Raw genomic sequence first — 26,144 nt, 5'->3', positions numbered from 1 at the left:
GGATTTAGTTTTTAACTATGTATGAATGTCCACAAGAGGAGTGGCTGCACATCTCTACAGCTCTCAGAGGATGCCTGAGAATCACCAAAAGTCTTAATGACACCAAGATGCAACATTTTGCATTGGTTTTGGTCTCATTGTGGAGAGGAGATTGATGAAGTCGAAGGGCTTTCTCCTTTTGAAAATAATCTAGGACCTGGTGTGACTGGACTGTGGAAGTGGAAAGGGAGAAGACAGTCTGCTGTGGCATCTTATAAACAAGGCAGAACCCTGCAAAACCATACCCTTTAACACCCAAATAACTCAACTTAGGGTTACATGAAAAAAAACTATTTTCTTTTATGAATGGATAACAATGAGTGTGTGCATTCTCTAAGGATGGGTAGCGTGGAGCTCCATGCCTTTCTAATGAGCTCAGACGCACCTGTGCCATACTGGTCTCCTGGGCTTGGTCCTCTTCTCCTAAAAGATGCTTTCTGTTGGAAAGAGGAGATTTTCTTGAGAAGCTGTGTGTGCCTGTCATTCCTGCTGCTCCACACCCCATAGTTCCTGGGCAAGGTTGAAAACAAACAGCCCAATCTTTCCAAGTATGTGGTCAGTTACAGAAAAAAAATTGCTGGGCAGGCAGGACCTCTACTTGCAGCATCAGGAGCTTTACAATCTTCCTAGGGTCACTATGAGGCTCTCAGGGACATATAGTGACCAAGATGGCCATCTTCCCTGCCTGCCCAGATTGAGGGACCACACCCCCAATGGATTACAGCCCCTACACTGGAAGGAAGTACTTTCTTGACAGAAACCTGTGACTTTGGGGTTCTGTGGTACACTTTGTAAAGGACAGTGTTTATGGAGCTGGAGGAAGGGCATATGGGGGGTGGGTTTGGGGTTATGATGGAAAGGGCTGATGAAAACATCAAGTCCCTCCAAAGCTGCTACAAATTCCAAATGAGCCTCAGAGACACTGGTATAAGGGACAGGGCCCTACAGGCCCCGTGGAACTAACCAAACCAAGACAGTCTGTTGGTTTGTGCAGTTTGTCAAGTGTGTCTTTGGGTATCTACCAACCCTCATCATCTCCCTCTGGCTGTTATCGGATGTGGCCCTCCCCCAGGCACAGGCAGATGGGTCCTGAGAGTTACCCTGGAGCCAGACTCTGTCTCATGTCTTAACAGCATCACTAAACTCCATCTTGACACCCAGGAGGTAGCTGAAGTTGCACCACTTTGAGTAACCAGAGCTACAGATCAGGGCTTGGCTCACTGGCTAAGATTTATTTAAGTTTCTCATTATGGCCACGCTGGGATTCAAACCCAGGCTGGGCTCACTTGAGAGCCTGTGTTCTTGCTGAGACATCACTCCCACTATCAAGTAATTCCTCTTCCACACGGGAAGTGTGAAAGAGGCAAAGCTACAGGGGTGGGGTGGGATGGGACTCTGCCATGTGAGGGTGAGAGGTAGAAGAACTCTGTTCCAAAGGAAGGTTTCCTCCCAAGTGAGAAGGCCCAACAGATGTCCTTGTCATGAATGGTACAGGCCTTCATGCATGGTGCTTCGGACCATGGTATGGGTGACAATCACTTTGAGGTCCTGTTTCTAGGAAAGGGAGGACTATACTTTTGATTTGGCTGAGGAGGGGACCCTTCAATGACTTAGCCTAGGAACTCTTAATTTTGACTCATCCAGTCAAATACCCCTGCAAAACTCAAGCTCATCCAAGGGCTGCTAGCAAGAGCCTCAGGGGCAAGTGGCATTCTTACTTCACCTCAGCCCAGCAGGGACCTGCAGATTAGGGCCACTTGCCTGTTAGTTCCAGGCTGCCTTCAGATCTTCCTAAGTTTTGAAGGATTCTGTCCAGAACAGACACTCTCTCATACTTATCATTGCTTGCACTCTTCTTTTCTGTGGGGGAAAATATGCTGTGATCAAACCGAGAAAGCAACATAGCCTGGTGCTTTTCCTCTAACTTCAGAAATAAGTCAGGCTGGGTATTCTGCTTGCTGGTAGAGTCCTTACCTAGCATTAGCAAAGCCCTTGATTTTATCTGTAGCAACATGAAAACAAGGACAATTCTAAAGAATCCAACCTCTAAGACCCTGAGAGAAAAATGAGAAAAACCACAGTGGTACAAGAGCTGACTCTGATCCACAAGGGGACCTCCTGGAAACAGGGTCTTTGCAGGTATACCAGGCTAGGATAAGGGCTTAGAGGAAAAGCATGGTCCTACCCCAATGTGACCATGTCCTTCTACAGATGGAAAATCTGGACACAGGCACACATGGAGAAGGCTGAGTGAAGGCAGAGGAAACACCAAGTGACATGTGCAAAGCCACAGAACACCAAGAATGCCTACCGGGACAACCAGCCCCATCCAATCTTGCATCTCAGACTTTAGGCTCTTAGGAGTAGAGGAGCATGAATTTCTATGATTTAAATCACACTAGGTATGTGGGAGTTTATTAGAATTACCCACGGACACAGGCTTGACAGATCAGCCCACCATGTTGCAGGTGACAAGTCTAATATTTGATTAAAATGTGGAATGAGGTCCTGGTGGCCTCCAGTGTTGCAGGACTCCATATGGTCCCTACAAAGTCGGTGGCTGCCCCAACTTCAGTGCCATGACAGAGGCTGTCACCATTTGTAGGTGGATCTGCAAGATGGCTTCCCAGGCCTCATGGATAGCCTGGATATCAGTGGCTCAAGAGTTGAATGAGTGCACCCCCATTTTCTTTGGATTCAATTCACAGCAAGAAATTTTTGCTGTGACCACATCCACTTTCCTGCCGCTAAAACAAACAGTCCATCAGTGGCTGCATTTATTTTTAAATGTTGGAACAACTTAGGTTTTATGAGCCATTCCTGGGTAGAGTCAGTTTGGAAACTGGCAGGTGGAGCTGAGGGAAGTCACCTGCCCTGGTCTCAGAGAGATGATGGTTTGCTGTGGGCTGGGATTCCTTAACTGGGCCATTCTGATCCAGTTTATGCTATAGTTGCCCTCAGTGACAGTGGAGGAAAGCTTCCCTTGTGTGTGTTCAGTCTACATGCTGGGATCTCCTGTCTACTCCCGTGTGCTGTTTCCTGGTTGCTCCAACAAGGCTGTGCGCACCTCACAGATGCACCGATGGCCCATGGATGACACACAGGTAACCTGGAATAGGGCGGAGCTGTGGGCAAAGGCATCGGGACCATTGGTACATTGTCCCTCCTTCAAGCCTGAGAGTCTAGGAGCCTTTCTTGGCTTGTCAGGTTCTCACAGAGATGTCTCTGCCTGGCCTTTAGCCAACTAGCCCCTGGAGCTCTGTTTGCCCTCAGAGTGGATGCTCATTCATTCATTTATTCTTTGATTCATTTATTCAGCTCATCTCCCAAACCTGTGCCATGTCAGGGACTCAGGCAGCAGGGGCAGGCTTCCAGGAAGCCATCCCCACAATGAACACTCACACCCAGGGTGGGAGTGTGAACAGAATTGTTCCTATACCCAGGAATCCAGCAGCCCTGGGTTCCACCTGCCAGCTCTTTTAATTTTTAGGGGCAAGCTGAATTAGGAGCTGCTGTACTACTTCCATTTAGCTTTTTCTAAAAATTACAAGGAGTGACTCAGGCTGCGGGAGGCAGGGGAGACACAGTGATCGCCAGTGCTGGCCCCAAGGGAAGCGCCAGATGGAACTGAAGGCTCTGCCTCTTTGCTGCTCTTCCATGAAGGAGGGTGTGGACGACACGGCTAATTTCTGTCATTTTTAATGCTACCTTCCACCCCTCATGGCTTCTTCCATTTTACACTTACTTGAAAAACAGCCGTCCCCCAGGCTGTCCAGAGCACCCATGAATCTGGCACCCCATATGCACTGCTGAGGCTCTTTGGGCTGGAGGAGAGGAAAGCCATGGCTTTGGAAGAGGAAAGTCTCGTCTTAGGTCAGAGAGGAAGAACAGCAGCAGACCATCTGCCCTCGGTTTCTGCAGAAGCAGGATCTCTGGATGCCAGTGGTACCCAGGCCCAGAGATGCTCATGTGGCACTATGTGTGTAACCTGGCAATTGTCTTGACACTTGGAAGCGCATCCAGATGATTTATAAGCACCAATACATTATGAATGTTGTGGAAATACTTGGCTATATTGATGAAGCCATCGGGACAAGGGCCTGCGAGTGTTCGGTATGGAGAACATTTGGTTGTGTGCATGTGTGTGTGTGTGTGTGTGTGTGTGTGTGTGTGTGTGTGTGTGTGTGCGGGGTGTGGGGGGGAGGGTACTTCTGATCCCCAGTTGGTTGGCTCCTCTGATGTGGTGCCTGAGGCCTGAGGATGAGGAGAACATTATTATGAATAAAACAGTGGCTGAGAATTAAGGGGAGATCTTGCCTAGCTGCACTGCCACGGGCTGTCACCAGGGCAACTTTGTGTTATTGCTTTAATTGGGGGAGAATTGTTGTTAGGGTATGTCCTCATTGCCTTTGTTGTCTTTGCCCATCCCGTTGTGTCTCCTCATGTCCACATGCTCTCCTCTCATCCTTGCATCTCACTTGCCTATTCCCCCTCCCCCACCAACAACACTTCCTGGTGATGAAGCCGAGTCCTCTGGCCACACTTAGGGACCACACTTCCGCTGGACTGTCATTCTAAGTCAATCACTATGTTTTCTTCATTGCACTACCTTGATATTTTATGTCTTCAATTCTTTTCTCACATGTATGAATAATTTCAAGCATTTTCATACAGCCATTTAATGCTATGACTTTTCATGCAAGTACTGGTTTCTCTCCCACAATTTCAGCATGTGTTTTTATTTTTCTTCAATTAAAAATATTTCCAAATTCCTCTTTTGACTTCTTCACACAGTGGGTCACTGAGAAGCATGCTGTGTAAATCAGCACATATTTAGACAACTTTCCCCATGTCTTTTTACATTGTTGATTTCTCGTTTATTCTGTCATGGCCGGAGAATGTTTTTGGTATACTTCTAATTATTCTAAATTGTTTGCTGCTGGTTTCATGGCTGAAATGCCACGTGTGCTGGTGAGTGTCCCATATGCAGTTGTGACTAAAGTCATAGAAAAAAATGAGGATTATTGATGTTTGGGTTTGTAACTGCCAGGCTGTTGGTTACTCTGTGTTTGCCAGATTTTGCCATTCTCCTCCTCCCTCCTCCTCTTGCTCCTTTTCCTAGTCATTCTCCTCCCCTCCCATTTTTTTTAATCATTCCATTTAATCTCCTCTGGTTGCTTATTATACATGCCTTGAAGCCTTAGTGTTGGACCTGGCCTTTGTTATATATCTCTAATTCACTCCTTACGTTCCTACAGAACAGAGTGTGTTGTGATCACAAACTCCAGTTCTGAGCTCTGCACTATCGTGAGAGTAGTCTTTCTCATTGTCCTGTGCAGGGGACAAACACATGCCTGCAGGTATTCATGAGCTGTCAGGGGTATCTGAAATTGCTCGATGTCTGGAAGAACACCCTAGGTCTGAACATGCAAATTCATCCTGTGCTCACAAAATTTCACTCCTGGGTTCTTCATGATCATGAACTGTAGAGTTTCCTAGGGCATGATGCTCCTTGTACAATATAAGTGCCATGCACCGAGCACCCGTTCCAGCTACCTGGACCATTTCCAGAGCTGTCTCCCTCTGGTCTGCAGCCACTGAGATTTTTCTCGTCATCTCCAGCTCCTCCACCATCAATGGGTCAGCTTCCATACTCCAGGCAGTGCGGGCAAAAAGCCTCATTCACCCATCACCCTGCTGCCATCCTATACCACGTCCTATAACTGGTGGTGGTGTCTTTGCTAGTAGCTGCTGTCTACTGGTGTGTTTTCTTTGGAGAATTACACATTCAAGTCCTTCACCAGTCTTGGATTGGGCAGCTTGCTTATGCTATGTTTTAGTTCTCTGAATGTTCTAGAAGTTACCCATTAAGTTATTCATCCTTTAAAAAAAAAGGAAGATTATTTAGTTTAGAGCAGCACTGGTTCCTGTGGGAGCAGTGTGGTCAGTGGGATAACAGACTGGAGAAAACAAAACTGTGTGTCCTCTTCTCTAGACCCCTCGTAGAAACAGAAAGTAGAGCAGTGCTTCCAAGGGGCAAGGGAGGGGAACTAGGGAGTTACTATTTAATGGATACAAGATGACACTGTGGAGAAAGTAGTGGTTCTGGGTGTGCATTACAAATGCATGCAAGATCACTGAACTGCACCATTAAAATGATTGGGATGTCAAATACATCATATGTGCATTTTAATGACCAGTAAGGGCAAATGAATTAAAATATTGAAGGATGAACAAAAATACAACAGACCAACTAAAACAATCAGAAAGTAGAATCAACAAGCCTTATGTCAGAGAAATTCAGCCCCGAAAGCTTTAAATATGAAATAGTTCTATTTAGTACAGAAAGCTGATGTTGTAATGAATATTAAACATCTGTAAAGATCTATGTGTCAAATAACAGATACCACACTCAGGAAGTAAAATCTACAAAAGTGTGTGGAGATATATGCAGACATTTGTAACAGGATAACAATGTAACAACCTCAATGGAAGATTCAGTGGATGAAAGATGAGAGCAGAGAATGCACTAGTGTGGCCAGTAAAGTGGAAGTCACAGCCGTGCTTTGAGCTCCAAGGCATGATGCCATTAGGGTACAGCTCTTCGTTATAACTGTTCATAAAGTTGATCATGTGCTTGATGACAGTGGGGAAATTCATAGGGTGGTACTGCTATAAATGATGCTTTATAAACGTGATATAATGAAACTGTGAGCTATTTCTTTTCCCCCTATGGCTTTTGTATTGGCTTCTTTTATGCTTTATTTTGGTTTGTAATTCTTATGTTTATTTTCATGGTGAGTTATTTTTTAAAGCAACATTAGAAGCATTTTTATTAGAAAACCAGTTTCAGTTAAAAGGGAGCGACAAACTAAAGTGATAAATTTCTGGAAAAGTCAGAGAGTATAAATGAGAATCTGTGGAATTCATTAGACAATGAATAATATTAAACAATTATTGGTGATAAAAGAATTACTCAAGCCTAAAAACTTGAAAAAGAGCAACGAAGCAAAGAGTAAGAGGTCATAAACAAAACAAATGATGCTGGAGTTGTGGGAAACAGAATCAATACATTAAAACCCTGAACGCTGGGGAAAGCAGCCAATGAGGCAGACCACTTTGATGTACTCAAAAAGGGGAAAATATGGTTAAGTACACAAAATAAAAAGCGCAAAATTTCAAAAAAGAAAAACACTGTAGAAATAAATGAACTAGGCAGTGGTGATGCACATTTTTAATTCCAGCACTTGGGAGGCAGAGGCATGCGGATCTCTGTGAATTTGAGGCCAGCATGGTCTACAGAGCAAACTCCAGGACAGCCAAGACTGCACAGAGAAATGAACCAAATAAACCCAAGTGAATGAATGAATGAACAAATAAAGAAATAAAGAAAAAAAAGAAAGATATATTGATGAGACATGCTGAAGATTTTGCAAATACAGGTGAAAACTTAGAAACAATGTATAATTTCCCAAGGAAAATCAGAAGGCCAAGAATAACACTTGAACTGAGAAATAAATTTCTCTAAATGAAATAAAGTTATCAAGGAGATACCTCAGAAGATGGTGCCAGAGTAAGTCCATTGAGTGGGGCTTTTCAATGCTCTATAAATTTCCCTAGAGAGTCAAATGTAATAAATAAATAATTTTTAAGATGGAGAAAATCTTCATTCTTCATTATAAAACCTGATACAGAATTTAATTCTTCATTATAAAACCTGATAATTCTTCATTATAAAACCTGATACAGAATTTAATAACCAACAAACTAATATCACTTGTTCATTTAGATTCAGATATACTAATAAATTATTGGCAAGACAATTCAATACTTTTGTAAGAAAATGCTGAACATAATCAAGTGTAGTTTATTCAAGGAATGCAAGGTTGGTATGATATTAGCACAAGTTATTTACAAATAAAAGTCAGCTACAGTGGTCAGGATAGAAGACCATCTCCTTTATACAGAAACAAAGGAGATTGAAATCTTAATAATAAACTTAACACACAAACCAAAAACCTATACAAGGAAAACCCAAAAGCATGCCCTTAATATATGAAATCAGACTTGAGAACTATAAAGACATCACCTGTTTTTGCAGCGTAACAACATTATAAAGGGTCAATTCTTAAACGATTTCCTAAGACGTCATACACTAATAGGAAACATATAAGCTCTTTTTTAAGAAGGGAAATTAGACATTAAAAATTCAAGAATAATCAGGAAAAAGAGGGGAGAAGGGGATGTGTACCTCAGAAACCTTAATGAAATCCTGTGGCACCAACATATTAACATGGTGCACAAGCCAGACAGAACCAACCACACACCTGGGGATCTGGTATATTTCAAGTGTGGGTCTGCAAATCATGGGGATGAGATGGTTTTTGAGGAAGTCATGCTATAACACATGTGTAGCCATATGTGAAGAGGTGAAACTAAGAGTATATTACTCAGACATTCCAAAGCAGTCCAAAGAGGTGACAGACAGCAGAGGAAATGGTAACTTCTCCTTAGTGTTGGCTCTGGCTAACACTATATTAAAAATGACAAAAGATTATTTATTATGAGTACACAAAAATGGTGGGTCTTTTGCAAGAAAAATTATAATCATCAAAAGTAAAGTGAGGGCTGAGTTAAGGGCTAGGCAGTTAGAAGCGATTACTGCTCCTGCTGAGGACCCAGGTTCAGCTCCCAGCATACACATCACACCACACAATCACCTGTAACTCAAGTCCCAGAGGAACCAATGCCCTCTTTCGAACTCCAGAAGCTTCCGCACACACGTGGCATACACTCATGCAGGCAGAACACACATACATATGGATAACATAAGTCTTAAAAATAAATCCAACTGACAAATTTAGAAAAAAGATTTACAATGAGTATCACAGACTTGGTTTGTTTACACGTCTGTTCTTAAAAAAAAAAAAAAAATCTCACTTCAAAACTGGAGAAAGAAACCCTCAAGAAATTGACAAAAGTGAGACAATACGATGAAGGCATTTGCAAAAACAATAGGCGAGTGGCCTTTAAATGTGAAACAAAAGTCATTCCTGACTAGAGAACCGCGACCTTGAAGGAGCCCCCTAGCACCTGAGGGTGCAACCCCCTGCCTCAGGCGAGGCCGCCTTGCCATGTTGCGGGGAAGGGCAGTTTCTGTGGATTATGTTCTCACCTTCAAAAGAGAAGTGTGGCTTAAGCTTGGTCTGAGAACTGTTGTCATGGATGTTCTCAGCAGTACTTTTGTCTTTAATGAAGAACATGGAAAAGAAATGAGTGACACACCGGTAGACACTGGGGAGCATTTGCTTTTAAATCTTGGCTGAAATGCTACTACTGCTTCTGAGTTTTATCTGAAAATGAGTTAAGTCACTATGGGAAGACGTACCTCCCCTCCTCCATCTTTTGATTACTCTGTCCCTGGCTAAGAGTTGGTCCCTCAGACACACTTCCAACATATGAAACATATGAAGCTTCTCGGGCTTGCAAATACCCTCCCTACAGAGGCGTTGGTTGTGTGAGCTGGGGGGAGAAAATGACAGAATGGATACAAAGATGTACGTGTGTGTCATTAGGCCTCCTGGCTTGGCTTGCTAAGCAATGTCACTCTACCTGGTTCTTGATCTTTTAGGGGGACTTAGCAAGAAAAAGGAGCTAGGCACGGTCAGGGAGGCACCAGATAAGTCCCATGCATCTTGGGGGTGGGCAATTGAACACAGGAGTGACTCTTAAGGCCACAGATAGGAGAATGAGGTCAGCACAGGAAGAAATGACTATAGTTATCAGCTCTAGTTGGCATGAGTGCTCAGCCTTAGTGACTGTGAGTAAAGAAGGTAATCAAGAAGAGGCAGCTATTGCTTAGATCATAATCCTAATTACTAAAAGATACTAAGTAAATAAAGAATTACTGTTCAGCAAACACTGTGCCAAACCATCAAGCAATTTGTACAAATCTCTGAGTGGGACCAGCTCAGGACTGGTAAACACTCATTTTACATAGAATTCTGTTTGTGTTTATACCCTGAAACACCATGGTGTTTAGATCCATGCCAACACCAGAGGCTAGTCCTTGGAGAAGCTATGTGGGGAGTGGGTTATAAATGCAGTATTCAGGGCCCAAGCAGAGTGTAGAGTGGGCCCAGGGATGCATATTCATGACCTCTTCTGCCCTATGCCAGAAGCCTCTAGGCTTTGGAGCCTTGTTCTGTTTCTGTGTGTGCTTCATACTTCATAGTAGTCCATCTAAGTCCTCCACACTGCACACTTCAGAGCACTATACCTAAGTCCTTCACGCTGCAGATTCCTTTCCTAACCTTAATCTAATCTAAGCTTTGGGGAGGGGGAGATCTATCACCCCTGAACATCAAACTTCCCAGAGCCACTGTGCTCTGCCTCTGCTAGAGTGGGCTTTTCCTGACTTCCAGGGCCATGGAGTCTTGTCATCTCCTTCCACCATAGAGGAGCAGTGACTTAGATGGAAGCCTGAAGAGAGGCCCCTCTTCTCCTGACTTCCACACACCTGGGAGAAGACATTCCCGCTGGTTGTGGATGGTTGAGTCCACCTGAGGAGGTGAGGGACCCTCAGCCTCAGGGCAGGTCTACTTAACTCAGGTGGAGCAGCCATCAAAAGCATCTGATGCTGGCTCCTGGGTAGTCTTCTAGCTCAGCAGGGGAGATTACTAGAGCATATTTACCATTAGTGTCGGCTTTCTCCTTGTTCATAGGTGAGAGTTCTAAATTCTCCAGTAATTCGTGGTAATTCTCAGAGCCATCTTCTTGGTAGTTTTCATCAATACCAGCATCTTGGATGAAGATGGAAAGAAATGGGGACGGGTTTCCTTGTTACACTCTTGATTTGGAGGGGGCAGAGGGTGCAGGGTAATCACTATTTTACAATGTTGGGCTGGACCAGTGGCACAGTGTTGGGAAATTAATATTTAAATAGTCAGGTGTCTTCTAACTACTTTGAGCCCAGTGGTTTGTGTCTAGACAGATGTGGAGTGAGCAAATCCTTAAAATCTAGTCACATCTTAACATTTAAAAAAACAAAACAAAACAAAACAAAACAAAACAAAACTCCCAGCATGTGTTGAGCCCACTGCCTCTGAGTGCATTTCCCACAGGTTCCCCAGACCTCTCCTTGCCCTTGTCCATTACACCATCTGTTTGAACAGTCATGCAGTATGGGGCTGTGCTGTGCAAAGCATGAACTTTGTCTGCTGCTCTTCTTGGCTTTGGGCATGTCATATACTGACCTTGGTGTTACCTTGGCCACAAGTCATAGCAGAAGGGCTGTGCTCCCTGGGGAGATGTGAGTGTCATGAGATGGCATGTGTTAAACTGTAATGACCATGCTCATCCGCAAGCCTGTGTTCCTGCAGTGGCTGAACCCCATTTACATGCTCAGCTCCAGAATGCACATGAATGTGATTCAGAGATCACCTCAGAGTGAGGCAAGCCACCCTGCCTCAGAGGAGACTCCTCCTTGGACTCAGGGTTCTCTCATGCATCCATAGCTGGCTCAAGTAAATGCCCAAATGTAGTCACATAGTCAACACCTCAGGGCTCTAGGAATGCATGCCATTATGGGGGTGAAAGGGCTGTACTTGCTTTTTTCCTTGTTTTTTTCTGTTGTTTTTACTGTTGATACTTTTGTTGATGGTGGGGTTTCAGACACTGCCGTTGTGTTTGGCTCCAAAAGCTCTTGGGCTATGATTTCATCTTGAGAAAGTATATAGGGACAAGTTAGAGCTGGAAAGGTGGGGTGCCCATCAGGCAGCCTATCAATACTGTAGGTAGAAAAGGGGAACCCAAGGAACTGGTGGTGTCTTCAGAGAACCCCATCTAGGGTGGGCTGGTCACTCACTGCTTCCCTAAGCAATTTCAGACAAGTGGGCACCATCTGGACATTTCCTAAGCCTTGCCCCTCATGTGTTGAATGGCCCCACATCCATGTTTAGTTAGCTTTGTTGTCTGAATGCCCCCATGTCCATGTTTTAGTTAGCTTTATCATCTCTGTGCTCTGAGGAACAACTCAAGGGAAAAAGGAGTAATTTTGCTACCAACTTCAGAGGTTTTGGTCCATTGTGGCGTGTACAAAGCTGCTCACATTATAGCAGCCAGGAAGCAGAATAAAGACCACCAGGAAGGAACTAGGGAAAGAGACATCCCTTAAATCCCTCATCTCTCATCTTCCACTGTACAGTTTCCTCACATCCCAACAATTGGTTCAAATCTGGAATCTACTGGCAGATTAAACCAGTCACCCTGCTGCAGCCTTAATGATCTAACCATCTCTGGAAACACCCCCTCACACACAACACACAGGAGTGTGCTTCTATAAGCTTCTAGGAGTCTCCTGTAGGATGCAGCCCTCCAAGCAAAATGTCTGATGAAGCTGTCACCTTCAAAATGCCTGCTTGCAAGGAGCCATTGCTTGGGCTTGTTGACTATTGACATCCCTCATGGAAAGACAGGGTGTGGCATCACTGAGCTTTCACCTCAGTATCAGCCACCTCTCCCACCACTGGCATGCAATTCTGCCCTAATTGCACATGGCCTCTGGAGTCCTGGGGAGAGCCTAGAGGGTACAGCCAAGGGAAAGGACACTGAAGGGCACTCCAACTGAAGCCATCATCCTTCTAGGGTGAAGACTTTGCAGTGCTGCTTTCGAGTCACCAGAGGTGCTGGTAGTAAACCCTTACCCAAGCTCCATAAGCAAACCCACTCAGCTCATTTACTCCTCAGGGTGAACTTTGGTGTAACCATGCTTGGTTTGTACTGGAGCCTTATGAGTAAGGGTTAGACACTGTCTACCAGGGAAGGAATACTCACAACAGCCTCAATCCAGTCAATCTGATAGTCCCCATGAGTCCTCATAATCTTTACAATTTCAACATTTCTAAAGCCCAAGTACAGAGACCCTTCAGAGCCTGAAGGCAAGTCTCACCTGTAAGTCTCCATAAAAAGGTATGAGTTGTTTCCAAATGCAAAGTCACATAGTACACATTTCCTTTCCCAATGGGAAAAGGGAGCATAACAGAACAGCAAAGAAAAAGTGCACCAAAAGCAAGACCAAAGTATAGCAGGAGAAACACCAAGTTCAGTAGATCCATGTCTGGCATCGGGGCAAGTAGTCTCTGTGAGCTCAAAAGAGCTTGGGTGGTCCTGTCCCTATGGCATGACAGTTTGTAGTCCATGGCCCCTTTCCTGTGCTGTCTATATTCATTGCCTGTGGATTTCATTGACAAACATTCAACCATCCTGGGTCTCTGCTGCAGTTTAAAGTTTATAATCTCAGAATTGCTCTCTTACAGGGAATTTGACCCTGCTATATGTTTCCCCATCTTCTCAGGCTTTGTTTTGAAATATGGTTGGAAGAGTCCATGAAACTGTAACTCTTACATTCTGTATGTCTACAAAGCCAGCCTCATGTAGATGAAGCCAATTTAAACAATAACTGGGTCCACTTGGACCCTGACTATATTGGTGTTTTAGGACTGGGTGACAGAGCACTGTAAAAAGATACTGGGAAACAACTTCCCAGGCAGCCCCATGGTGTGCCCTAGGGGCAATTATGTTCTCAAAAGAAAAAACACTTTTTAATTAAGTTTTCCCTTTCAAACCTTGAGCCTATAATGGATTTGGTTAACTCCTGCAAGGTCTTTGATGCTTTAGGGTCCTTGGCTTCTTTTTGGCAGCCATACTCTTTTCAGAGACCATGCCTTCCTTGGCCCCAACCTTACACAGATTTTTCTGATCAGCCTGCAAACTTGTCAAGTTTTTCCGTTCTGCCCTTTCTCCTGGTTCCCATGGTAAACCTGCCTAAAAGCATCCGGTAGTAGCCATGGCATAGCCTAAAAGTGGGACTAAGTTACAATTTCCTCTCCTGGGTTAAATAGTTAGCTTTAACCCAGTTTCCCATAAAGCTGCAAGACATGCACAAAAGATAGACAAGTTCTTGGTGAGACTGTGAGAGACTTCAGTACAGTTCCCAATAGGGTCTTCATTTCCATATTAAACTTTGTAAGTCTGGTGTCTTAGTTAGGGTTTCTAACTTTGCTGTGATGAAACACCATGACCAAAAAGCAGCTTGGGGAGGAAAGGGTTTATTTGGGTTACACTTCCATATCACTGTTCTTCACTGAAGAAAGTCAGGGCAGGAACTCAAGCAGGGCAGGAGCTGATGCAAAGGCCATGGAAGGTGCTGCTTACTGACTTACTTCCTATGGCTTGCTCAGACTGCTTTCTTATAGAACCCAAAACCACCAGCCCAGTGATACACCACCGACAATAGGCTGGGCCCTCCCACATCAATCACTAATTAAGAAAATGCCCTACAGGCTGGTGCACAGCCTGATCTTATGGAGGCATTTTCTTAATGGAGGCTCCCTCCTCTCAGATGACTTTAGCTTGTGTCAAATTGACGTAAAACCACTCATCACACCTGGCCTCTGTTGTGTACATTCCCATTGCATTCTGGCAGTTTGAGCTTCCAGCAGAATCACCCACTTAGCCAAGTTTATAGTATCCCAAGCTTTCTCTAGTTCTCATCTTCAACCTTTTCAATTATCCCCCTCCCCAAACCAGTTTCAGAGGCTAAAGAATCATATTATCAAGGTTAGTCATAGCAATGACCCTATGTCATTGATGCCAATTATCTGCATTAGGTTTTGTTCCTGGGACAAGTTACCCAACATAGATGGCTTAGAGAGCAAGGTATCCATCTATACTCTTGACACCATTTACTTTAGGCCTTCGGTGAGGCAAACTCTTACGATAGTTAGGAGTGTGCAACAGGAACTACTTGTGTCATGTCAACAAAAGGCAGATCAGCGTGGCGGCAAGAAGGGGCCAAGGCCCAGTGCCCAAGGACACACAAAGATAACATGGTTCCCCAACAAGTCCCATATTCCAGAATTATGCCACTTTCTAGTAGTCTATTCAAGTTCAGAACCCACCAATAGATTAAATCATTCATTAATCAGAGCATCTGTGATCCCTTTGTTTTGAAATTCTCTCTCAGCCATACCTTGAAGTGTGCTATACTCGTCTACTTCATAGACCACATCTATGATGTGCGTGCTTCCACTACAGGATCCCAAGCACCAAAGCTAACAAACCATTGGCTGAAAGCTCCAAGAGCAAAAATAATCCCTTTTTTCTTTATAAGTTTATTACTTCAGATATTTTTCACAGCAATGGAAGGCTGACTAACGACAAAATGCAGAAAATCTGGTTCCAGACATTATCATGATTATCCTTCCTGCCCTCTTGTCATTCTGTCCCCTACTATGAGTGAGCATCTTGTCTTACCTAAATGTGGTTGTATTTTATGCACTATTCTCTTCCCATCTCTCCTATTAAGCCTCTAACGTAAGTGTCCTGGATAGAAAGTCACAAAACCTCAGACTCAACCTGCTACTTTTCTCAATCAGATATAATCTCGGGGACTTTCTTCACACCCTGACTTTCAGTTGCCCTTCTGTAAAGCCAGAGACAAGTTTATCTCATGGCTTTTACAAGGTGCCCTGTATCATGTGGGACCACACAGGAGCTAAACAAGCAGCACCTGGAAGCAGCCTCTGTCTTGGCAGCAGAATGCTTTTCAGGACCAGGGACAGTGCTGGTGAGCCACCTGGAGCCCATGGGGGACCTGTGTATCCTAGAGTCCAGACAGACTGCAGTTAAAGTTAGTGTCCTTGCCATGTTCTTTGGAATATGGATACCAGAAAGTGGAGTACTATACCTGCACCAATACTCCATCTCTGTGGGACAGTGTTGGTCTTATCAATGGTAGGGTAAATTTAACTCTGAGGTTGGCACTAAAGCTTCAGCCTAGGAGAATTTGGCTCAGGCCTCAAAGCAAATCAGTTTCTCCAATGTCTGCAACTGGTGATAGGTTATTTGGGAAAGGTCCCACTCTTTTACCATATACCAGGTTCTAATGGTATATGGTATAAGTGTTTTACCAAACACTTCAGGTATGGGGGTCCTTACCAAATACCAGGTATGGGGGGCCTTACCAAACACTTCAGGTATGGGGTCCTTACCAAATACCAGGTATGGGGGGCCTTACCAAACACTTCAGGTATGGGGGTCCTTACCAAATACCAGGTATGGGGGGCCTTACCAAACACTTCAGGTATGGAGGTCCTTACAAAACACTTCAGGTATGGGGGGCCTTACCAAACACTTCAGGTATGGGGGTCCTTACCAAACACTTCAGGTATGGGGGGCCTTACCAAACACTTCAGGTATTTCTTCAGTTGTTGAATTGAGTGAGTCTTCAGTAACTGGACCTAGGAGTGGGGAGGGGCATAAAAACTATAGTTTTACAGTGTCATTGATTTCACCCTCTGTAAACAGGAAATAGTGAGGGATGGCCCCAGCCTGCTCTAGATGAAGGAGCCTGTGTGGAGTGCTGATCCTTCCCATGTGTGCTGAGGGAAGCCCTCTGGGACTTGAGTTTCTCATACAGAAGATGGGAAAGGCATTACCCATGGGACCGCTGTGTGGGTGGAACCCATGATTTCCCCAGGTGACCTGAGTAGAACCTGCCCTCTTGGTCACTAGCGGCACCCTTGTGGATGGTAAGACAGTGTCCACACTCAGGGACAACTCAGCTCTAGCATAGGGACAAAGAAGGAAGAGGGTCACATGCTTTGTTTTGTGGCACTTTGCCTCCTGCATGCCTGGTGACACCATCTGCATGGCCACTAGACTGGGAAACTCCAGCCTGCGATCCCATGGCGGCCCAGAGCCTATCTTGACACACAGTTAGAAGCAGCACTTGGCCAACCTCTGACTAAGGCTTTCCATGTCACCGGCCAAATACTCACTTTGTCCTGTGACTCAGAAACACCTCCTGAGTGTTTCTCTCTGAGCCCCTGGGTGACCTTGCACACTCACTTGTGCCCCCTGAGTTTCTCTCGGAGGAGGGGAGGGCCAGAGGCCGGTCACCTCATTCCTCCTGTGTGAGGAGAGCCCTCCAGGTGCTGTCTGCTGGTGAGAAGTGGTCTCTGATGAGTGAGCGGAAAGGATCTGATGGCCGTTGTCTCCAGGGTCCAGAGCTGTCATATCTGTGATGTCTGCTTCCTGATGGACAGGAAGAGCTATGCTAGGCATATAAGGTCTTCCTATATCTGAACACTGTGGGAATTCTGAGGACCGGTTTCTCCTCTGCAGCATCCAGTGCACACTTCCTCCTTCTGACATGACCTTTGTTTATCTCGGGGGCTGTGGTGTCTCTTGATCTGGTATATCCCTTGGTTTGAGCTCTGGGTTGGCTTCTTCCAACTCCTAGGTCCTGGGACCCCCAAAGATGGCAAGTAGGGCCACCATACCTTCCCTTTCTGAGACACAGAGCTCTGTCTGGGATAACTAAAGTTGCAGCTAAACCAATGACAAAGCTGTTCTCAAAGGCTTTAATGATGGACAATCTGCATCCCAATGTGCTCATCTGCACGGCTCAGAACAATGGGAAATATGTAAGGAGGTCTGTGATGGTGATGACAATTGCTTCCCAGTGTGCTGACCTTGGTAAATGAAGCAAATACAGTATAGTTCTCTGTGCATGAGACATTAATGGAACATTACGAATGGGTACAGCTGCGCAGCGCCAGCACTTTGTTAAAAATATTCTTTTCATCTTGTGTCTGTCCCGTAATCACAATGGAAGCATTGTGCAAGTCAGCCGTGCGCACATGCGTGGTGTGTATGCTCATGTTGTCCATGCCTGTTAACGTGCATTGTCAGATGTAGCTGCTCTACCGTGCTTTTCCTGTTGTCACCTCTTCCTGAAAGTTGTAGCTTCTAGACAGCACTCACCGACAAGGTCAGGACACTCTGATGTCTTCTCAGTGCCCGTGTCAGCACATTCTGGCTCCATGAAGTTCACTGTTGCTTTCTGAGTTTACTCAGCTTAATTGGGTGAACATGAGCGAGCCCTTTTCCATTAAGAGGGTCATATAAATTGTTGTCCTTCCTCTCAGTGGCCAGCACCTCCCTGTGAGGGACCCATACACTAGAGCAGCACAGCTCTTCTCCTTCCACGCAGTGGGAATGCCTCCAGATGGGATTAGTCTACCTGTGTGAAAACTGCTCTTTCATCTGCCCTTTCAACGAAGAAGACTTTGTGCAGTCACATAGGGTTGTGACCAGGTCTCAAGCTGGGAGAATCTTGAGATTCCACCCAGAGGTCATTCAGGTCTTATACTGGCAAAAACCCTCAGGAGTCACCCAGGTTAGAACTGGGTCTCAAGCTGGAGAAGACGTTGGATGTCATTAAGGCTTTGACCAGGACTCTAGAGGTCATAGTGGCCACTTGCAGCAGCAGCAGCAGCAGCAGCAGCAGCAGCAGCAACAAGCTCAACAAATACCTGCTGAGGATTCTCTGGGACAAGCAAGAGCTGGGTTTGGCAGCCATATGCAGGTATGGACATGTGGTTATGGCAGAATTATTGGCAAAGATGTGGGTGCTATGCCTATTTTCCCAGCCCCAGTATCTCCTAGTAAGCACCTCAGAACTTAAGTGAAAGAAAAGTAGGGATGCTGGCATAGTTCATGCCATTGCTGAACCCTGGAGACTTCCTGCCCTTGGCTAAATAGTGAACCAGATTAGACTGTCCTGTATAGACCAGCATTCAGGCCAGCACATCATATTGTACTGAGGAGAGTCCCATAAGCCCTGTGGGGGTCAGAGATGACTTGCTCACCCTGGGAGATGGAGGTGGGGACATTAGTTGGGCTCATTTTGTGAGTCTTGGTCCTTGACTATCTCTGAGGAAGGCTGATGGGAAGGAAGGATGTGGGTTGAGTGTGCCCAGAAGTGTCTCAAAACAAAAGTCACATGGGACCCTGCTTGGGGCTTGGCTTAAACTGATCTAAAGGACATTCTGAGTCAGTGGATATACTTCAGTGTGGATTGGGTATCTTGAGGCAGGATAGAAAGAGAAAATTAAGAGGACATGAGCAAAGGAATGAGCCCTTTGCCCCTGGATTTTGTTTAGGAATCACACAAGCCACTGACAGTTACCTGCAAAGAACTATACTCCTTTATCCAGGAAAGAACGTAATCCCGTGGAGACAGCTTAAAGCTAAAATGTCCTCGATCCTTTGAGTTCAGCCTCACTGTTCTCCCTTCTCAACAAACCACTATTCTGAGTAAGTCACACAAACGGAATAATGCATATTTATAGTCAAAACCTATGCATAGACATCCTAATGGACTATTGGTGGAAATTCCTTAGCCTTTTAACCAGTTAACTTGCCAGCTTGTAGATCTACACAGTGTATGCCAGAACACGTTGACATCTCATGTATTAATGTAAAATCTCATAGAGAAAAACAAAGACAGCCTTTGGACAGTGTAACTGTAGAGGTCACCATGATCATGTATATATAGCACCAGGACCTCTGAAAGAACAGCCAGTGCTCTTAACAGCTGAGCCATCTCTCCAGCCCTTGGTTAACACACAAACTTGATTCTACTTTGAGAAGCCTACACTCCCTCCTGAGTGTGTGCTCCATTCCATTTTTGAAGCATATCTTTCAACACTCATTGAGTTCTGTGGCTTGCAGTGCTCTGTGAGCAACTGAACCTCCCCAGTCTGGGCTCTGGGTGTTAAAGAAAAAAGCTACTTAGAGACAGTTTCCAACCATCCTAGTGCTGCTACCATTAGTAGGGTTTTATAGAACTTCTAAATAATGGAAACTATTGAGGCATTTGCTTTAAGAACAAATTTATGTTTACATTCTTGCCTTCTTGTTTTATATACAAAGAGAATATTAAATGCATTTGGCTCTGTTAATAAGGAAGCTGCTTCTGCCATATTCAAAATGATGGGTGGTGAGCTGGGGATATGGGTTAGCTGACAAAGTGCTTCCCTTGCAAGTATGAGGACTTGAATTCAGATCCCCGTAGAAGCATGGCAGCATGTACTTACAACCCCAGCAATTGATTGAGGGAGGACAGAGGCAGGGTAACCCCTCTGAGCCTGAGAGTCAGCTTCGCCTATTTATGACAAATGTAGCATAGATAATAAAAACCCAGAGATAGATGTTGGGGTTCAAACTGAAGATCAGAAAAGCAAAGCTGCCAGCCACCAGCTCTTATCTCTATCAAAGCTGGGGCAATCCTATCCTCAGTGTGGCTGGAGACTGAATACCACATGAGATCTTGAATGGTCTTATATTCCTCTCTAGTGCTGGGATAAAAGGCATGCACCATCATCCCCGGCTTCTATGGCTAACTAGTGTGGCTGCTGGGACTAAAGGCATGTACTACCATTGCCTGGCCTCCATGGCTGTGGCTAGCTTTGCATTCTGATCTTCAGACAAGTTTTATTAGATCATAAACAATCTGTCACCACAGACAAAGTTCCAGGCTAATGAGAGATTCTGTCTGAGGCTGCCCTCTGATCTCCACGTGACTGTCACACATGTACATACATGCATACATGCCTGTGTAAATGCACACACCTGAACCCACTGAAATTATACAATCAAGTCTCTAAGCTTTGTAAGATGGAAACTCAGTAAACTTGCCACCAAGTACTGTGACCAATAAGTCATAGTTTCTAAGTTTTTTCCATTCAAATTACTACTTGTGTGTGTAATTAAAACTCCTGTGACTCATAGGAAAGAGAGACGGACTTTGCAAGCAGGCTTCAGTGAAAGTGGTCTGTGTTTGATAAGGAAAGCCACGAGACATAAAGGATGGATCTTTGTTAAAGAAAGAAGAAAGTAATTTTGCCATAAATAGTTTTAAAGTTATTTAATAAAGAGGAAAAAACAGGAACAAAAAGCCTAAACCGCTAGGGTAAGGTGTGAAGGGTCTATGAGAAAAAGAAGGGAAATCTAATCTCCCATGGCTGGGCTGGGTAAATGGATGGCCATTGTCAGGTTTTGAAATGAGCTCCGGTATCAGGCGTGCGGCCATGTGGAACGGCCTCTGCTGCTCTCTCTGCTGAAAGGGCAGAGTCCTCGGACTATTGGCCTCCTCCTCATAAGCAACTGTAAGTGTTTTCTTTACTTGTTGAGTAACCTCCCTTGTAGACAAAGGCTCCGTTCTTACCAAAATAATTTCCTGTGCTTGGTGTTGTCTTTTCAAACTTTTTATTACTTAAGAAAGTGGAACCCTCTCAATAGTGAGAGAACGAAGGTTGGTTCCCACCCCCCTTTAACAACTATCTCTCTCCTCTATTTCCCTTGGAAATCGTTTGCTATTTTAGTTGGCTGGGAAGCTAAGTACTGTTTCATAGTAGCCTGTGATCTCAGTCAACTCCTCAAAGTGTTTGACAGTTTTTGACACCTCAGAATTAAATTTTAAATGCAGTCTTTCTGACCTCAAGCTAACTTTGAAATTTCCCAGAGGCCCCTGGAAAATCTCCTGGGATTTGTTCTGTCATCCTGTGAAAGACAGATCGTAAGGTAATTAGCTTACTTGTGATGTGAAAATGTAGGGGGAAGCTTCGTGGGGTAAGCAGCATGGAATCCTTTTGTGTCACACCTTTGTGAAGACGTGTCAGGTGCCAGGAGCTGCGATTCCCATAGATTTGGCTTGTCTTTACTAGATGCGATGGGTACCTGGACATTGTGATCGTTCATCATTGCACTTTCTGACATAAAACACTGTATGGAGAATCTTCTGCTGACCTCGGAATGGTGGACTCATGGCAGGTTTTAGAGCCTGGGTTCTTTGCAGACAATTCTTGTTTTTCTTGGATGCTTTTCTGAAAGGAGGTGTATTCACCTATAGTCCAAGCTTGTCTGCAAGGAGTCTTAGGACACTCTAAGAGACGACTTTAACTGCCCGTGGCTCCAACATTGTCTGCTGGGATTTGGGGACCTCACCAGATACATGAAGGAGCAGATGGGTCCCTGAAGCATACAGACTGTGGCCTGGTGGAGCCAGGGCCAAGGGACTGCGGTTTCAGATCTTATGAAGCATTGTTGGTGCTTTTGGGCTTGATCTGCACATTTAAAGTTAGTTGTCCACTAACTTGGAGCAGCTTTGAATTTATTTTCGTTTTGATTTTTGTTTTTGGAGGTAGGACCTCTTCATAGCTGTCTGTTCTGGGGCTCACTGTGTTGACCAGGCTGGCCTTGAACTCACAGAGATCCACCTGCCTCTGCCTCCTGAGTGCTGGGATTAAGGGTCACCACACCCAGCCTGAAATTGTACTTTTTCAAGTGTATTTGTTTTTAAAGATTTACTTACTTATTTGTGTGCCAAGCAGGCATGTCTATGAACTATTTGCATGCCTGATACCAATGGAGGATGTAAGAGGGTCTCAGATTCCCTGAGAGTGGAGTTACAGACAGTTGTGAGCTGCCATGTGGCTGTTGGGAATTGTACCAGGGTCCTTGGAAGAGCAGCCAGTGCTCTTAACTCCTGAGCCATCTCTTCAGCTCATGATGTTCTTGGGCCAGGTGGATAGTGCTTGCTGTGGAAACATGAGAATCTGAACTCAGATCCCCAGGACCCACATAAAAATATAAGTGTGGTAGTACATGCCTATAACCCCAGAGCTGGGGAGACAGAGGAATAGGATCCCTGAGGCTCAATGGCCTGCTGGTTTAGTCAAATAAATGTGCTCCAGGTTTAGGAAGATAACCTTTCTTGTATTTTTGTTGTGAGCCTAGCCTTTAACAGCTGAGCCATCTCTCCAGCCCAAGATAACCTTTCTTAAAAATAAAGTAGATAGTAATTGAGGAAGACATCTGATGATAGCATCTGACCTCCATATATATAGGTGCGCTTACATGCAAGAACGTTTAACATGCACACACATAGACACACATACTCCAAGACTTTTTTTTCCCCTTGTAAGAACGCTATTGGAAATTTGGGCCACATGACCAAGGCATCATCTTGGCCTTCCCACTCCATATACTTAGAATCAGATGTGAGGAACTAAGGCTGTGGCCTGGACCACCCACCTGGCACCTGGCTCCTGGGGAGTCCAATCTTGTGGATGTATGGGAGGGTCACTTCCTAGTAGCCTAGGAACCTCACAGGAACCCTCCCAGGTTTTGGAATGAACCCCTTGCTCGTAGCACCTAGCTTCCTAGAGGCTTGGAGAAGCCGTGTCTGAGATTTCCCTATAAACAGTCCCAAGAATCACAGCTTTGAAATGGAACATGGCTGGTACCTCTCTTTTACAAGTAAGCAGATGGAAGCCATGGAGGTGAGATTTATAGCCAGGAGTCATGCCACTTTGTTGGCCTTTGATTATAAATAAAGATTTAATTGGAAACTGCAGTGTACACCTGTGGCTCCTCCCCCCTTCCCCCTCCCCCCAGCTCCTTCCATTCCTGGTCTCTTGATAAACTTTATTTTCCTTTTTTTTTTTTTTTTTTTTTTTTCCCATCACTGTCCCTGAATCTGGACAGTGTCCTGAACCGGGGTTTCCCTGTTGTCTTCTATGAGCAGAGCCTTCTGATCGTGTTTTCTTTCTCTCCTGACCTGGCACACTTGACTGCTGAAATCTGAGGACCATCCCTTGAAACCCAGGACACAAAACTCATCTCTCTGTACTCCTCAGGGATAGCCATGGCTAAGGCTGATGCTCATACTACTGCCGGGGCCACTTGCCACCCTCACTGTTGGCCAAAATGGCCTGGCATCTAGGGATCCCTTCCACTGTTCTGGGCTCTGCAACTCCCAATCCTCCTGACTCTGCCTTCCAAATGCTGGGATTGCAGGCCTGAGCTGCCACGCCCCGTTTATGGCTCACTCTAATTTTCTTTTAATTTATATGTATGGAGATTGTTTGCCTTGATTCTTTTCTTTTTCATAGAAATTGTTCTAGCTATATTCCTGGCTGTGCAACAGCAAATCCCATAGGAGGAATCTAAAAACTAATCATGCTGTTGAAAAGGCAAAGGATGAGGAGGGGCTGCCTCTGTGGCTTGCTCCCGGCCATGTCTTTCTCATGCAGCCTGCCTGACCTAGGCTCTCATTTAGCCTTCCCAGGTGTGCCACAGAGACACATGTGCAGAGACATGCCCATAGAAGCCCTTGCCAGTGTTAGAACACCTGCAGTTCCTGACTAGATGGCACCTCCCCCACTCACCACCCCTGTCTGCCCACAGCACAGGACCCTTAGGTCGGCCAGTAAAGAATTACTTGACCTCCTAGCAACTTCTGTCCATCACTCTGCCTTCTCCTAGGCTGGGGGTGTTCCTTCTCTTCCTGGGACATGGACCTCATTCCCTCTATGAACCTCCGCTGTACTATCCACCCTGACTAATGTAGTCCTAGTCCACCTCAAACTCAAAGAGGTCTATCTGCCTCTGCCCCTGCCTCCAAGTGCTAGGATTAAAGGCATGTGCAACCACATCTGACTACCTGACCATTACTAACAAACACCAGGAATACTGTGTCTTTCACTAGTACTAGGTACAATAAAAGATTTTGTTAACTTTATTAGTGTGACAAGGATGCGACTGGCATATTAAAAATATGCTTTTCCCCTTCATAGGGTCATTAGATATTGAGACAGAGCTAATTGTTCCCCCAAAGAAGGATGTGTGTGTGTGTATGTGTGTGTGTGTGTGCGTGCGTGCATTTGATTGTATTGGTGTCAATGTATGTGTACATGTTTATGTTTGTGTCTATATATGTATGTGTGTGGTTCATGCATACATATGTGTGTATAAAAAGTAGTTGAGAAATGTGCAGTTATTAAAACAGGGGATGGATACATGAATGTTTGTGACATTATTCCTCTACCTTGGGATAAGTAAGCACATTTCCATTAAGTTAGTAAACAACACAAGTGAATAATATATTTAGCTGCTCCATGGCAGTCCTGTTGAAAGGCATTCCAAGATGGAAAACCTTCCAATTCTCTTCATTCCTCAAGTTCCAAGGAAGGAAGAGGGCACAGAGGTGGAGGTTTCTCCCACAGCATCCACTCCCCTCCACATGACCCTACCTGAAGTTGCATTGATTGGCTGTAGTTCAGCTCCTTGCCAGCAGCACAGCAGGAAGACAGATACAAAGGTCTCTACTCCCATATTCGCTGCCATGGTCCCTCTAATCACCGGAGGAGGCCCTTCCCTGGAAGGTCTTCAGCTTCCCCAGCCTTGGTCTCCTGGATACGCAGAATGTCCAGAACCTGTGACATCACCATCAGAATTCTTTCTTCATTACACTGTATGTGCTATGTCATGAACTTATGACAGCATGGTTAGATAGTGAATTGGGGTCCTGTCCTGTGTGGGGTTCATCCCATCCACACTCCTAAATATTCCTTGTGGGCACTCCCTGTGACTATTTTCATAAGCCTTGTGTCTCACAGGTGGCCTCCCAGGACCCTACCCATGGCCCCAGCACAGCTGATAGGATCAAGGGGCAGGAACAGACTTGGTCACAATGGGCCCACAGTGCCTTCCAGATTCAGTGGGCACCCTAGGGCAGTTGGACACCAGTAACCCTTGGCACTTTATTGTTGGTATAGAGAGTTGATGGTGTGTGAGGCTTTCTTGGTAGACCTAACTAATCAATCTCAGAGAATGAGAAATCCAGCTTTTGTGGTATCTGTAAAGACAGAGCACCGAGGACCACACAGATGTCAAGGCTTGAGCCCTGTGAGCTAATAACATGTTTGAATAGGATCCAGACATGTGGCCCCAGCTCTCCAATCTGTAGCTCAGTTGAGTGAAGTCAAAGAGACATGGCCAGAGGCCATGCTTGGTCAGTGGTATAGCTGTGACTGCTACCTGTAAGACTGTCTAGGAAGTCAGATGTCAGATGCTGTGGTAATGGATCCTCTATGCAGGCCCAGCAGTACTCAGGACCAGGGCTAGCTGAGAAGACTCGCTCTAGCAGGCAATCTGTATAGTCATCCCAAAACCTGGTCTCCTAAAGCAACTCATAAATAACTGTCATCTATAACTCTGAGGGTTAGCTCTGCAGGGCTAAACCATCCAGTGGTCCAGTGTGGCTTCATGCCTTTAACCTGTGGGGGTCTGGTTCTTCTCCCATCTTGGTTCATTGAGCTTGGTCACTCCTGAGGAGATAACACACCCACTAGAGACAAGCCTTTCCTTCCTGTGTCACACCTGATAGCCCACTGGCCAAACAAGTCATCAGC

General features: G+C 45.1%; 1 protein-coding gene across 1 annotated transcript; it reads right to left on the bottom strand.

Moving 5' to 3' along the window:
- Positions 1 to 1,786: 1,786 nt before the first annotated feature.
- On the bottom strand, positions 1,787 to 25,228 carry Spaca7 (sperm acrosome associated 7). Its single transcript, XM_051181946.1, has 6 exons — positions 24,984 to 25,228; positions 16,284 to 16,340; positions 11,650 to 11,760; positions 10,734 to 10,841; positions 9,215 to 9,286; positions 1,787 to 1,899 (listed from the first exon to the last, which is right to left on the bottom strand). The coding sequence occupies exons 1-6, from the start codon at positions 25,075 to 25,077 to the stop codon at positions 1,787 to 1,789; spliced, it is 555 nt and encodes a 184-aa protein (XP_051037903.1). The 5' UTR covers positions 25,078 to 25,228.
- Between the last annotated feature and the right edge of the window lie 916 nt (positions 25,229 to 26,144).

Source organism: Phodopus roborovskii, unplaced genomic scaffold, assembly GCF_943737965.1.
Source record: "Phodopus roborovskii unplaced genomic scaffold, PHOROB, whole genome shotgun sequence".
Taxonomy (NCBI): Eukaryota; Metazoa; Chordata; class Mammalia; order Rodentia; family Cricetidae; genus Phodopus; species Phodopus roborovskii.
This window is presented reverse-complemented; position numbering and strand designations above follow the sequence as displayed.

Coding starts and splice junctions, on each gene's coding strand:
- Spaca7 (XM_051181946.1), bottom strand. CDS start 25,077: ATGGCAGCGAATATGGGAGTAGAGACCTTTGTATCTGTCTTCCTGCTG. Junction 16,341..24,983: donor GCCAATCAATGCAACTTCAG/GTAGGGTCATGT, acceptor CCCCACTCCTAG/GTCCAGTTACTGAAGACTCA. Junction 1,900..9,214: donor GCCACACTTCTCTTTTGAAG/GTGAGAACATAA, acceptor TTTCCCCCACAG/AAAAGAAGAGTGCAAGCAAT.